At 42.7% G+C, this 14,930-nt stretch overlaps 1 protein-coding gene across 1 annotated transcript; it reads left to right on the top strand.

Moving 5' to 3' along the window:
- Nucleotides 1-340: 340 nt before the first annotated feature.
- LOC147422572 (abscisic stress-ripening protein 3-like) lies at nucleotides 341-959 on the top strand. Its single transcript, XM_086503444.1, has 2 exons — nucleotides 341-641; nucleotides 713-959. Exons 1-2 carry the CDS (start codon nucleotides 426-428, stop codon nucleotides 893-895), a joined length of 399 nt encoding a protein of 132 aa, XP_086359570.1. The 5' UTR covers nucleotides 341-425; the 3' UTR covers nucleotides 896-959.
- The last annotated feature ends 13,971 nt before the right edge of the window (nucleotides 960-14,930 follow it).

Raw genomic sequence — 14,930 nt, 5'->3', positions numbered from 1 at the left:
CGGACGAAAAAGCGAAACTTGGCCTCTAGACCTTGTCAGAGGGACGACCTTACCTCCTCGGCCAACTACTCCAAGGAGCGGCCATCTGCCAAAAGCGCACGCGGAAAGACGTTTCACGAGCTTCGAGCACTGGCAGTCAGCGTGAGTTACGGAGGCCATTCCACTTGCGCTACTACAATTCGCTGCAAACTCACCGGCAGTTTATATCAAATTGGCTAGTGTGACAGCGCCGTGGCCTGGGGCACACAAAGAGGGGGTGGGGCGGGCGCCCCAGTGTGACGTGGGCGTTTAGACACGCAACTGGAAACAAGTTGCGTTCAGATCTTTCTTTTAAGATGCGGCCCAGCAAGTCTGAGAGACACACACACACACAAACACACACACAAACACAAGGTTATCTAAAAACACAGAGTTAAAGGGCAATCATGGCCGAGCACCATGACAGAGGACTCTTCCATCACCATGGCCACAAGAAGCCGGAGGAGGAGGCGGTGGTAGTGGAAGAGGAGAGCACCACTGTGCAATCCTCCACCACGCTGGTGGATGGCAAGCCTGTTGATGCCAAAGTGGAGATCAAGAAGCATTCCCGCAAGCAGCACATTGGCGAAGCCGGCGCCTTGCTCGGCGGAGCTGTCGCCATGGTACTTCTTCTGTAATATCAATGTTTACAATGAAAAACTGGTTGTAATTTTGTTTGGCTTTGGCTGTGTAGTATGAGAAGCACCAGGCCAAGAAAGATCCAGAGAATGCCCACAAGCATCACATTGGAGGGGCCGTTGCAGGTGCGGTGGCGGTGGGATCTGGAGCCTATGCTTTGCATGAGCGACATGACAAGAAGGAAGCTGAAAAGGAGGGGGAGGATGGAAAGCACCATCACTTTGGACACAAGCACTAGACTCACCATTATGCTAAAATTTCATTTTGCTGGTTTTGTTAACTGAACACTTCTCTTTAGATTCTCTTAAGTGTGTCATTAATTGTTAAGGTGATTTGGGTTTTGTCTCATTTAATCGTGAGTCCCTCAATTTTTAGGAAGAAAAGGAGTGGAGACTTCTGTTGTTTGCCACCATGAGCTATCAGGAGATTTTAGATATAATGTTTCACCTTTGTTTGCAAATTTTAAAAGGATTATGGTAAATGAGCTAGAAGGTATTTTGCATTCTTTAAAATTGTGTCAAGACCTTCATTGGCTATGGCCTTTGCTAGAGGATCCACCAATCTCAAGATGGTGGGTCAATCATCACACTCCAGACCTCTAAGGGATGACTACCATCGCGGACCCTTGGCTATATTGGTAAGGAGAGGGTGGGATATACAGTGGGATGATTGAGCATTGTAGACCTCGAGCAATGTATATCTCGGGGTACTCTAGATTATTTGAACCCCCTTGCCCCCTGCTCCCTCCTTGGAGGCTTGAACCCACAACTAAGAGGCATGTGCCCCCACGTCGCTCATGCATGTCTTTGTTGGAATGCAAACGTAATGTGCAAACATACCACAATGCAGAAGTAATCGCGTATACTGTTGTTTACTTTTCGTGACAAGATCTACGGTGCATGATTGATGGTGGGTTTGTAAATTGATGGTGGCCTTTGATCCTATCTCCCATGCCCGTGGAAGATATAGTTCAGGATTGCGGATTGGGTTTGTTCTAGTAGAGCCCTCTAGAGTTTGCTTCTCGATCAAAGTTGAGATTCACAACACTCCACAATCTCTCTTAAAGTTCAATCTTTGGAGATAATACTCAAATGAATAGATCATAATCCTCAGATCATATGCTGCACCAACATGATGAGAATAGAAAGGTATAACATCAAATCTTTAATGATAGGAAGACCTTGCTCAGAAATCATCTCTAAAAGGAATTATCTATACAGTATAAGGGTCAACCTAAGCCATTTAGCCTAGTTTAACATGACTAAGTGGGGTTCGGTTTGGGTAAGAGTCACAACAACATATGTTTAGTGAAGCCCTTGATAGTGTCATAATTTAGAAGAAAGATCCCTTTGAGAATCTGAAGTCTTTGTTCTTGTGTTATTTGGTGCTATGTTTTTATGTTCCTCTCGATTGTTTGATCGCGATTGTGAGATTTTTCCTTCTAGATGCGAAGTGGTTATGACATAGAGTGTGTTGGGTCCGTGATATTCACTAAAGGTTACCTTGTGGTGGATGAGTGGGGGTTTTGTAGGGCAAAAAGGATAAATTTTACAAAGAAGGAAACTCTACATTAGGGTCAAGTAAGGTAATTCTTAGTGCATGTCGGTGACGTCTCTCTATTACACTCGTGAATCCCTTGGTGTGTTAGGTGGTCTTACCAAGTCCAATTTTGCAAGAGTAGCGTCTATACCATGGTCTAGTGTTTAAGAGTACATTTTCCTTAAATGGGTTGTATCTTGTGATGTTTTTATAGGCATACGTAGCACGATCCGAAATAGTTTAACACTGGTTAGTTCCATCACTTCTTCGTGTCTAGGATATTGAGCACCTTTATAATATAAAAGGAAGCTTACAGGGTGGGTTCAAATGAGAGAGAGAGAGAGAGAGAGAGAGAGAGAGAGAGAGAGAGCTGAAATTTTGGTCCGCGTTGTGGGCACAATTTAAGGTTGGAGTTTGGTTCCGGTTGTTGTTGGAGCTTCTTCGTTGTGCTAGGAGTACTTTCAGTCTGTCGCTTATCCCCCTTTCGAAGCCGGTTTTGCCCTCAGAATCTCCATTTGGGTAGCACAATAGAAGGTAGTTTTCAGCCGGTGTGTTCTGCATCGGATTCGACTCGACAATTCTTAGCTTACGAGATCGATTCGATTTTCGACACAATTAATCTCCTTGCATCCCATTGATCTTTGGCATCCTTCATATCCTCGCCATCGACTATCAACCATTGACAATCATCATACGACATTGACATCACACTTATTGTTGCAGCATACAGACTTACTCTCCGACGTCAACGAGAGAGAAGCAGGTGTGTTTGAGGGCTACCGCGGTGTAGTCTTGTAGTGGAAGTGTACTTTCCACTATTAGGTATTAGGCCCCGTGGTCGGTTATGGCCGGGTGCCGACCCACTTATACTCTTATTGGTTATAATGAAATAATAAGGAGTTGAGAGCGGATCAGCTCTCGGCTAGTCTCTGACATTGACTCGATTTTTCGGCATTCTTTGATGACACCTCTCATTACCCCTCTCATTACCCGGCGGTTTTTCAACATTCGACCGCGACACGAGCGTTTTTGCGAACGAGTGTTTTCTCATGGATGACTGTGCTTGCGAAGTGCACGGGTGAGGTACCTCTACCATAGAGGAGTGACACCCGACATCAACACTGAGCACATGGATTTCTCTCTACGACACAATTTTCAGCTTCCACCTCTTTGGTGACTGTTCGACTAACACATTTTCAACGGCGAAAATCGACACCGACATTCTCATTCTACATCGACACGTAGGTTTACAGGGGGCTTTCGAGCCTACTTATAGTAGTTTCTCTAGGTTTTTATACACTTACAGACACAATGCCTTTCATGCGATTTTGACAGTCATTTTGACAGCAGTTTCTCTACAAACAGATGTGTTGATAGATGCATGTTTGTTTGAGCACACCTAGTGCTATTGAGTTCTTTTGAGAGCATATACTTTTTGCTGCACGCAATAGTTCTTGGCACCTATTCATATGCAGTCACATGTATGTTGAGTTGTTGTTACTTTCTATTGTACTTCATGTGGAGCCATTTTTTTTGCTATTTTGACAGTTTTTTCGGCCGTTTCTAAGATTCGGATCAAAAGAGCCTTTTCTGACATCGTGGCTAGTCGTTTGAGTCTGCTTTAGCCTTTGGAGAGTCGTTGCATGAGGTTTTCTTTGAGCTGGGATATTCTCGAATGTTGAGATACATTCGGTGATACAGGTAGTCGAAGTTTCACTTTTACGGTACCCTTACTATACGATATGTATCTAGACGATTTCTTTTGCTTTTGATGTTGAGTTGATGGTCGCATGGCAATGGTTTTGAGCAGTTCATGTCCAGTGGTTGTTTTGACCAGTTTTATGCGTTTACTTTTGTCATGTTGGATTTGAGAATTTGCTACCGTACAGAGGAGACGCCACCGGATTTTTTTTGCGAGTCCATTTTATGCGTTCTTGGCACATTTGATTGTTCTTACGGAGTGATTTTACTACTTTTGGTTTGAGTTTTCGCTCTTGTTATAGGAAAAACTTTGCCAAAATTATCCCAGAAAATTTTCCATAGAGTTTTTGGACACATTCTCTTGAGTCATGACTACGAGTAGTGCTTTCAAAAGAGAAGAAAACTACATCAAAAAGTACACAAACTTTGTTATTTGGCGGCAACGTATGCAAGATGTTTTGATCAACAAAAGTTTGATAGCACCCTTGCGCGAAAGAAGAGAGAATGCGTACATTGATGAACAGTGGGAAGACTTGAATGAGTGTGCTATGGCGACCATTCGCCTGTACCTTGGTGAATCCATTTACTTTACTCCAATGGATAAGACCAATGCCAAAGATTTATGGGATGCTCCATGTACAACATGGGATGGCAACAATGCCTCGAACAAGGTTTTCTTGATGAAGAAGCTTATGCGCATGAACATGAAAGAGGGCATTAATGTTAGTTCTCACTTGAACGAGTTCAACAATATCTTTTCAAAGATTTTTTCAAAAGGTATTAATTTCAATGATGAAATGAAAGCCATTTTCTTGCAATGTTCGCTATCATCATCGGAGGGATACCTTCAACACAACCACAAGCAATTCTGCACCTAATGGCAAGCTAGTTTTCAGCAATTGTACAAGTGTGTTGCTCGCTGAGGAGATTCAACGTCAATAGTGAGTGGGCATGGTGATGCATATGTGGCTAGTGGCAATCGTGACAAGCAAAGGCAGCGTGGTCGTTCTCAAGATCACAGGCAAGGTTGTAGCAAGAGTCGCGGCAAAAACATGAGAAATGTTGAGCGTTACTACTTCCATAAAAAGGGACACTTGAAGAAAGATTGTTGCACATTGCAGCGTGATAAGGATAAAGAGAAAGCGAAGTATGACAAATCTAAAAGCAACGTGAAAATTGAAGAAATTAATGTAGTTGAGTTTTTAGCCATTGAGATAGTTTCTGACGTGCTAAATGATGTGTTGATTTTCACATCGCATTTGAGTCTTGATGCATTGTTAGCTCTTGACGAGTGTTATGCGTAGAATTGAATTGTGGACTCAGGTGCTAGCTTTCACATGACTCCTCACAAGGAGTGGTTTTCTGCATAGACTGCCACACAATGGCACAATGAAGCTAGGCAACTCTTATGAGCTTGATATATGCGGTGTGGACATCATTAAATTTTCTATGCGTAATGACACTGAGTTTATGCTGCACAATGTTAGACAAGTACCCAAATTGACAAAGAGTTTGATGGACAGCTGAACTATTTGGGTTACACTACCATATTTGATCATGGTTCTTGGGGATTATCAAGAAGGAAAATATCGTCATGCTTAAAGACCAGAAGTCTGGCTTATTGTACTCAGTTTATGTCTATTTTGTGAAAGAGAATTCTATTTTGTAGCCGAGCTGATGTCTACAGAGTTGTGGCATAGCCGGCTAGATCATATGAGTCAGATGTTGGAATTAGGGTTGCAGGAAAACACACACGACTTGGTGAAGATGAACCAAGGCACACAATAGAGAGTGTATTACTTAGTGTGCAATGGAAAGATAGATAGCGCTATAATGATGGGCGTATATACAATGCACGGGGAAAAAAATCTCCTAGTGAGGGAAAAAATGTGCCGGTGGGCCTAAGTGTGTTCACACACATTATATGGTAACAAATCCCCCTTGGACTAATGCGGTGAATGAGAGCTGGCACATGAGTAAAGGGAAGTGCCATGCCTTTAGAACATGATAATTCTACACAGGAGAGTAAGCCCAAAGATTTGCGGAAAGCTTCGAACTTCTCAGGAGACAATGCCTTTGTGAAAAGATCTGCAAGGTTGTCCTGTGTTGGCACATAGGCCAAGCTGATCTCTCCTACTCAGAGACTCTCCTTGACATAGTCGTAATGCACCTCAATGTGCTTTGTGCAAGCATGAAAAATTGGGTTCCTGGCAATTGCCAATGTGCTCTGACTGTCAGTGTAGATAGTGTTGGCAGTGTCCCGTCCAACACCCAAATCAGCCATAAGGCATTTGAGACATACACACTCAACCGTGTTAGGAAATAAGACGTAGCTAAATAAATTTTTGAGTAGATTACTTAATGGAGAGAGATAGATTTCACACACAAGAGATTATAGAGTAGAGAGAGAGAGAGAGAGTACACACGATATACGTGGTTCACCCAATGTGGGCTACGTCCACGGGAAAGCAACCACTCAATGGCTTTAGCACTTCAAAAGAAGAAGTAGTTTACAAAGGGATTAAACCCTTAATAGAGCTCCCGTCTTGCTTCACTCTCACCACCTCACACTCACCTTGTTGCATCAACTTCACACTATGAAATGTGTGTAGAAATGGCCTCCTTTTATAGGCCAAAAGGGCTGCCCTCTCTTATGAGAGACAGCCATGTGTAGCCGCCCTTGTGCGAATAAGTCCAAATCGGACCCTCCAATCCGCCCATGTGTGGCCGCCCTTGAAAAGACAAGTCCGCTTTTGAATTCGGCCACCGGCCACCGGCCAACCGACCGGTTGTTTTCCGACCACTTTCCGGCCGCCGGCCGGCCATAATATTCCGGCGAAAAAAAAAGTATCGGGGGCCTCCGCCCCCGAGACCTTTAAAGTTGCCCCTGATTCTTGTTCGTGAAAATTTTGGTTTCCGGTGAGTGATTTTCTTTCACGCATGATGGCTTCTCCTCATAATGGGGGCCTTACAAATGTGCGCTTTTACCACAGAAAATTACAAGGGTAAATCAGGCTCCATACTTAACAATATCCCACTTGGAGACTGATCTCCATACCAAACCTGTGACTGCTTTCCATCCTGGCTTCTTATCCTTGAATGCCGATTGAAGATGAGCAAAAGCTCAACTTCTCCTTGTTGACCACCTTTGTAAACATGTCTGCAGGATTTTCACTTATATGCACCTTTCCTAACTTTAGCTGTCCCTCTTCCAAAAGAGTGCGTATGAAGTGATATCTCACCTCAATGTGCTTTGTCCTTGAATGAAAGGCTGAGTTCTTCGCAAGATGGATAGCGCTTTGGCTATCACTGTACAAGACACAATTGTCTTGTTTGAATCCAAGCTCTTCTAAGAATCTGTGAAGCCACAGAATTTCTTTGCTTGCCTCCGTCATTGCTACATACTCTGCTTCCGTGGTAGAAAGTGAAACCACTTTCTGCAGCTTTGAAGCCCAGCTTACTGCTGTGCCTCCAACCGTGAACACATAGCCAATAGTGCTCCTTCGAGTATCTTTGTCACCTGCCATATCTGCATCAGCATACCCTTCTAGAAAAATATCAGTTCCTCCAAAATACAAAGCATTTGTTGTTGTCCCTTTTAGATACCTAAGTATCCACTTCACAGCTTGCCAATGCTCTTTACCTGGGTTGTCCATGAACCTACTCACAACTCCCACTGCATGTGCAATGTCTGGCCTTGTCTAGACCATAGCATACATTAGAGAACCTACCGCTGCAACATATGGAACTTTAGACATATAGGCTATCTCCTCTTGTGTCTTTGGACACATATCCTTCGTTAGTTTAAAATGACCAGCCAAAGGTGTAGAAACTGGTTTTGCATTTTGCATTGCAAACCTTTCTAGTACCTTCTTGAAGTAATCTTCTTGAGATAGCTTTATTGTCTTCTTCGTCCTGTCCCTTGATATTTTCGTACCAAGTATCCTCTTTGCAGCACCTAAATCTTTCATTGAAAAAGATTTGGACAGCTCCTCTTTTAGGTCTTTGATGTCCTTCATGTTAGCACTTGCAATCAACATGTCATCAACATACAACATTAGGATGATGAATTTCCCATCTCCCAAATTCTTCGTGTAGACGCAGTGATCCGAGTTGCATCTTGTGAATCCATGATCCAACATCCATCGATGAAACTTCAAGTACCATTGTCTTGATGCTTGCTTTAAACCATACAAGCTCTTCTTTAATCTGCAAACCATTTTCTCCTTACCTTTTACTTCATACCCCTTTGGTTGAAGAATTTAGATTTCCTCCTCTAAGTCACCGTGAGGGAATGCCGTATTTACATCCATTTGCTCGAGATTTAGATCATGAGCAGCCACAAAGCTTAAGACAAGCCTAATTGAGTTCATTTTTACAACAGGAGAAAATATTTCATTGAAGTCAATACCTTTCTTTTGAGAAAAACCTTTTACCACAAGCTTAGACTTGTACCTTTTCTTCCCACCTTCTTCTTTCTTCAGCTTGTACACCCATTTGTTTTGAAGTGCCCGCTTATCTTTAGGCAACTCAACCAGCTCCTATGTTTGGTTGCGATGTAGTGAGTCCATCTCCACTTGCATGCTCTTCGTCCATTCTTCTTTGGATTCATGTTGCATAGCTTCTTCGTATGTTTCTGGCTCTCCAGAATCTGAAATCAAGAGATGGTTGAAGGAAGGAACAAACCTTTCTGGAGGTCTACTTGCTCTTGTAGATCTTCGGGGAATAGGTTGAGGCTCCTCATTTGGTTGACGTTGTTGCACATTGTCACCGTTTGTAGTCCTTGAGTCTTCACCGTCCTCAGGCTCCATGTACTCATCACCTGTTTCTTTTGTTTGTTTTCTTTCCAAGTAATCTTTGTACATATTTTTTTCATTAAAAATTACATCCCTACTCCTTAAGATTTTACCATCTTCAGGATTCCATAGGCGATACCCAAAGTATCCTTCTCCATAGCCAATGAAGAAACACTTTTTGGACTTTGCATCTAGCTTTGATCTTAGGCTTCTATCTATGTGCATGAAAGCCTCACACCCAAACACTTTGAGAAATGCATAATTCACCGGTTTACCTGTCCATGCCTCTTCTGGAACTCCCCCATCCAATGCCGTTGAGGGTGACCGGTTGATTAAGTACACAGACGTACTTACAACTTCCGCCCAAAGCTCAAGCGATAGGTCTGCATGTAGCCGCATGCTTCATGCTCGCTCCATGATTGTCCTGTTCATCCTTTCCGAAATCCCATTTTGTTGAGGTGTCCTTGGGGTTGTCCTTTGCCTCCGAATGCCATTGCTAGCACAAAAGCTTTCAAAAGCTTGGCTGCAATATTCACCTCCATTGTCGGATCTGAGGCATTTAACCTTGGTACCTGTTTCATTCTCCACAAAGGCTTTCCACCTTTGAAATATGGAAAATACATCGGATTTATTCTTCATGACATAAACCCATGTTTTTCTAGTCGCATCGTCTATGAATGTTACATAGTACAATGAGCCACCAAGTGATGGTGTAGTTGCAGGACCCCAAACATCAGAATGAACCAACTCAAGTTTTTTATTTTTTCTTTCATTTTTTGATTTTTGAAAATTTACCCTCTTTTGTTTACCATAAACACAATCTTCACAGAACTCTAAGTCCACTTCTTTCAAACCTGGTAGAAGCTTATTTGTTTGAAGGATTTGCATTCCTTTCGCACTCATATGCCCAAGTCGGTAGTGCCACACCGCACTGTCAACTTCTGTAGTTGCTGCACAAGCTGAAGGTTGCGTGCTAACAGTACACAAGTAAAGTGTACCGACTTTTTCTCCCTTGGCAACCACCAAAGATCCCTTTGAGATCTTCCACCGTTTGTTTCCGAATGCAATGTTGTGACCTTCATCGTCCAATTGTCCTGTAGAGATCAAATGTTTGCGAAGAGAAGGAACATGCCTAACATCTTTAAGCTTCCATTCATTTCCGTTAGCAGTTTTGACAAAAACTGTACCTTTGTCGACAATCTCACAAGTTTCATCATCTCCCAAGTATACATACCCAAAATTACCTTTGGTGTAGTCTTGGAAATGTTGCTTGTGTGGTGTCGCATGGAAAGAAGCCCCGGAATCTACTATCCAGGAATTAGACACATTGTCTAATGAGAGAATTAGAGCATCTTGCTCTACTTTACCTGCCACATTGGCCTCCGAAGTTGGCTTGTTGTCTTGAGACTCTATCTTCTTCTTCTTCTTGGACCAGCAATCCTTCTTGATGTGGCCCTTCTTGCCGCAGTTCCAACATTCAAGAACTGACTTTGTGCGTGACTTGCTCCGCCTTGAGCGATCACGACCCTTTTGGTTTTTGAACCTCTCCTTAGGCCTTCCTCTTGTTTCCACTGATAGTGCAGCACTTGATGATTCTCCTGTGCTTCTCCTTCGCATTTCCTCGCTTAGGAGAACACCCACAACATCATCAAACTTAAGAGTATTTGTGCCAGAGATAGAATTACTTACAGCCATCACAAGGCTATCCCAACTATCCGGTAGAGATGATAGTATAAGGAGAGCTCGCACTTCGTCATCGAAATTGATTTTCACTGATCGAAGTTGACTTATGTTTGTGTTAAAGTCATTTAGGTGTTCTGCAACTGAACCATTCTCTGCCATCTTTAGATTGAACAAGCACTTCATAAGAAATACCTTATTGGATGCCGATGGTTTCTCGTAGAAGTCGTCAAGTGACTTCATCAAGTCCTCCGTGGTCTTCATCTCCGAAACATTGAAGGACACCGTTGACGCCAAGCTTAACCGGATTGTTCCCAGTGCCTTTCGATCAAGGACAATCCATGCTTCATCTGCCATTGTTGCGGGCTTCTTCGCAAGACCGCCTAGTGGCAAATAGAGGTCCTTCTGGTAGAGATAGTCTTCAATCTGCATCTTCCAATGTTGGTAGTTTTTGCCGTTGAACTTATCAATCTTGAGCTTCCCTTCCTCCGCCATAACTCCCACTCAATTCAAGGAATCCTTTCCTTGAGATAATTTAGCTACGAGCAAACCTTGCTCTGATACCAGTTGTTAGGAAATAAGACGTAGCTAAATAGATTTTTGAGTAGATTACTTAATGGAGAGAGATAGATTTCACACACAAGAGATTATAGAGTAGAGAGAGAGAGAGAGAGAGAGAGAGAGAGAGAGAGAGAGAGAGAGAGAGAGAGAGAGAGAGAGAGAGAGAGAGTACACACGATATACGTGGTTCACCCAATGTGGGCTACGTCCACGGGAAAGCAGCCACTCAATGGCTTTAGCACTTCAAAAGAAGAAGTAGTTTACAAAGGGATTAAACCCTTAATAGAGCTCCCGCCTTGTTTCACACTCACCTTGTTGCATCAGCTTCACACTATGAAATGTGTGTAGAAATGGCCTCCTTTTATAAGCCAAAAGGGCTGCCCTCTCTTATGAGAGACAGCCATGTGTAGCCTCCCTTGTGCGAATAAGTCCAAATCGGACCCTCCAATCCGCCCATGTGTGGCCGCCCTTGAGAAGACAAGTCCGCTTTTGAATTCGGCCACCGGCCGTTGACTTCCGACCATTGGCAAACCGATCGGTTGTTTTCCGACCACTTTTCGGCCGCCGTCCGACCATAATATTCCGGCGAAAAAAAAGTCTCGGGGGCCTCCGTCCCCGAGGCCTCTAAAGTTGCCCCTGATTCTTGCCCGTGAAAATTTTGGTTTACGGTGAGTGATTTTCCTTCACGCACGATGGCTTCTCCTCATAATGGGGGCCTTACAAATGTGCGCTTTTACCACAGAAAATTACAAGGGTAAATCAAGCTCCATACTTAACAAACCGTAGCTATGAAGACTGTCCTGTACTCAGCCTCACAAGTAGAAGTGGTCACAATAGGTTACTTCTTGCTCAACCATGATATACATGAACTGCCAACCATGAAACAAAAACCACTTGTGGACACTCGTGTGTCAAAACAACCAACCCAATCTGAGTCCGAAAAAGTATATAAGTTTGGCGGTAATAATCCCCACTTGGGATAAAACAAGCCAAGATGTAAGGTGCCACTCAAGTAGTGGAAAGTCCTCTTGAAAGCTTGCCAATGTTTCGACACATAGACCAATCATGACGATTACCAAAAACTCTACTGTCTATATAAAAGAATAGCTAACTTGATCAAATTTGTACAGGAATCAGGTTGCAGATGAGGAATCAGTAGCTTGACAAAAAGTTGCAATCGAATCAAGTAGAAATTGACAACAAGTCAATCTAAAGGTAAGTACTCTAACCAGGGCTTCATAAGTCTACATGAACCTTAGATCTGGTCATGTACTAAGAAATCAGGGTATACTCGGAGAAACCTCCAGTAGAGTATCCACCGAAGAAAGCGTGAATCAAAGCAATTCTTTGCACATTATCCTTGAAGAAGTCTCAGACACTTTTTCAGATTCAACATCTGAAATGTCTTCTTATTCGACTCATTCGAAAACCGGAACGATAATGCACTATAAGTATATGCTCTTTTTTTATAAGACAAATCGCCATGGAGATCAGGTTTACATAGATATTAATGAAGAGTATGCTATTTGCATTGATGACCATGGTATTGAGTTCGAAGAAGAGATTAAGACAAACAAACAAAGAAAAATGTACATGGACAGAAACGGAACTCAGTATGTACAAGTCAAAAACCCTGACGTGATAGACAAATGGGGGTTGGAAGTAAACACCATAATCCTAAATATGTCAACAAAAGAAGGACCACCAACTTTAGAATTCGAGGGATACAATCAAGTAGATTTGAAGCCTTTGGAATGGCTTAGTACGGATAATCCTAGGATTGAAGTCTATTGTTGGGAGGATAGAAACGTAAAAGATCTTTTGTGGACTTCGCATGCCAAATCTGTTCAGTATGGGGCCTGATTTACCCCTTGTAATTTCTGTGGTAAAAACGCACATTTGTAAGGCCCCCATTATGAGGAGAAGCCATCGTGCGTGAAGGAAAATCACTCGCTGGAAACCAAAATTTTCACGTCCAAAATTCAAGGGAAACTTTAGGGGCTTTGGGGGCGGAAGCCCTTGAGACTTTTTTTCCCCTCGTCGGAATATTCCTTTTCGCCGGAATATTATGGCCGGCCGACGGTCGGAAAGTGGTCGGAAAACGACCGGTCGGTTGGCCGGTGGCCGGTAGTCAATGGTCGGTTGGCCGGTGGTCGAATTCAAAAGCGGATTTGTCTACACAAGGGCAGCCACACATGGGCGGATTGGAGGGTCCGATTTGGACTTATTCACACAAGGATGGCTACACATGGCTGCCTCTCATGAGAGAGGGTAGCCCTTTTGGCCTATAAAAGGAGACACACATTTCATAGTGTGAAGTTGATGCAACAAGGTGGGTGTGAGGTGGTGAGTGAAGCCAGGCGGGAGCTCTATTAAGGGTATAATCCCTTTGTAAATTACTTCTTGTTTTGAAGTACTAAAGCCATTGAGTGGCTGCTTTCCCGTGGACGTAGCCCACATTGGGTGAACCACGTATATCGTGTGTACTCTCTCTCTCTCTCTCTCTCTCTCTCTCTCTACTCTATAATCTTGTGTATGTAAACCTGTCTCTCCATTAAGTAATCTACTCAATTATCTATTTAGCTACGTCTTATTCCCTAACAAAATCAAGACAACTAACGGCCATGAAGATCATCTATATCTTCAAGATCAAAGATAAGGGATTAGCAGACCTACCAACCTACTTGTTTAGGGATTGTTATAACAACAATTTTGTTATGATGAATCCTGAGGAGGTAGAACAAACCAATTGTCCTAAAAATCCTTTAAACAAGGATAGAAAAATTGTAAACATAGTCCAAGTGATACCTAGTAGCTCATCTGAGAATGAACCAATTGTTCCAATCAAGGTAATCACTAGAGCCTAGGCTAAGAAAAAGAAACACAACTCCTCTGATGATTCGGGAAATACGAAAGTTTTCTCTCAAAGGATCAAAAGAAGTAGAAGTAAAAGATATGAGATGAGAAAACAAAAACAACGGGCTGAAATCGAGGAGAAAGCAAAAAAGCTATTCCAGGAAAAGGTGAAAGAAACTGGAAGTGAAATCAAGGAAACAACCGTGAAATCGGGAGGATCCATTTTGGTGGATAAAATTTTTGAGTCTATTAATGCAGACTTGGAAGCCTACCAAGCAGAACTGAAAGCATGCCAAAACATGGAAAACAAATGGAAAAACTATCCTTCTCCAGACACAGAAGCAGCTAAGCTGCAAGATTATCAAAATTTGGTAAGAATCATGCAAGAAATGCTAGAAAAACAAAAACCCAATCTTGAAAGTATAGCAAAACCTGAGGAGCTTGTGGTAAGGGACACTAAAGAAAAATCCGAAGTGGTGGTAGAACCCCACCTTAAAACAAAAGAACCAGAACTTAAAGTGCCGGACAACGAAGATGCCTCAAACGGAATTCCATTCGTACAGGAAGACTGGCCATGACACTTATGGGAAAAAATTAGAGAGATCAATGATGGGAGCCTAACTTTAAAGTCAGCTCCTATAGAGGAAGTTTGGTTAGACAACCTACCTTCTGATATGAACATGGATGTACAATCCTTGTACGGGGACTGTGGATCTGAAGCTTCAAGAATGTTGAAACCATTGACCTTGAAAACATTACCCTCTTACTTGGGAGATAACGAAGATGAATCCATAGTGTGTAAAACCACTCAAGTAAAAAGAGCTGAACATACCTTAGAAGTAGACAACATTCATTCAATCATGTCTACACCCATCCAATGCACTCTTACCTTGAGAGAGTTGTTAAAACTCAGACCATACTAATGGAATGATCTACAGAAAATCCTAGAGAAGGTGGGGATAACGGGGCTAATCTCAAAAAAATTGGAAAGATTGAAATACGGAAGGGACAACAAAGAGATTCGATCTATTCCAATGAACAAAGTCGGAGAATATTACGAAGGAGAAGAAGGAAACACAACGCTTCCAGTGAAATATAATGACATTGAAACCATGGCAATACTGGATAGTGGAGCAAGCA

This window comes from Adiantum capillus-veneris, chromosome 27 (genome assembly GCF_014529385.1).
Source record: "Adiantum capillus-veneris isolate H3 chromosome 27, ASM1452938v2, whole genome shotgun sequence".
In the NCBI taxonomy this organism is placed as follows: Eukaryota; Viridiplantae; Streptophyta; class Polypodiopsida; order Polypodiales; family Pteridaceae; genus Adiantum; species Adiantum capillus-veneris.
The sequence above is the reverse complement of the archived record's forward strand: the minus strand, read 5'-3'. Positions and strand labels throughout refer to the sequence as shown.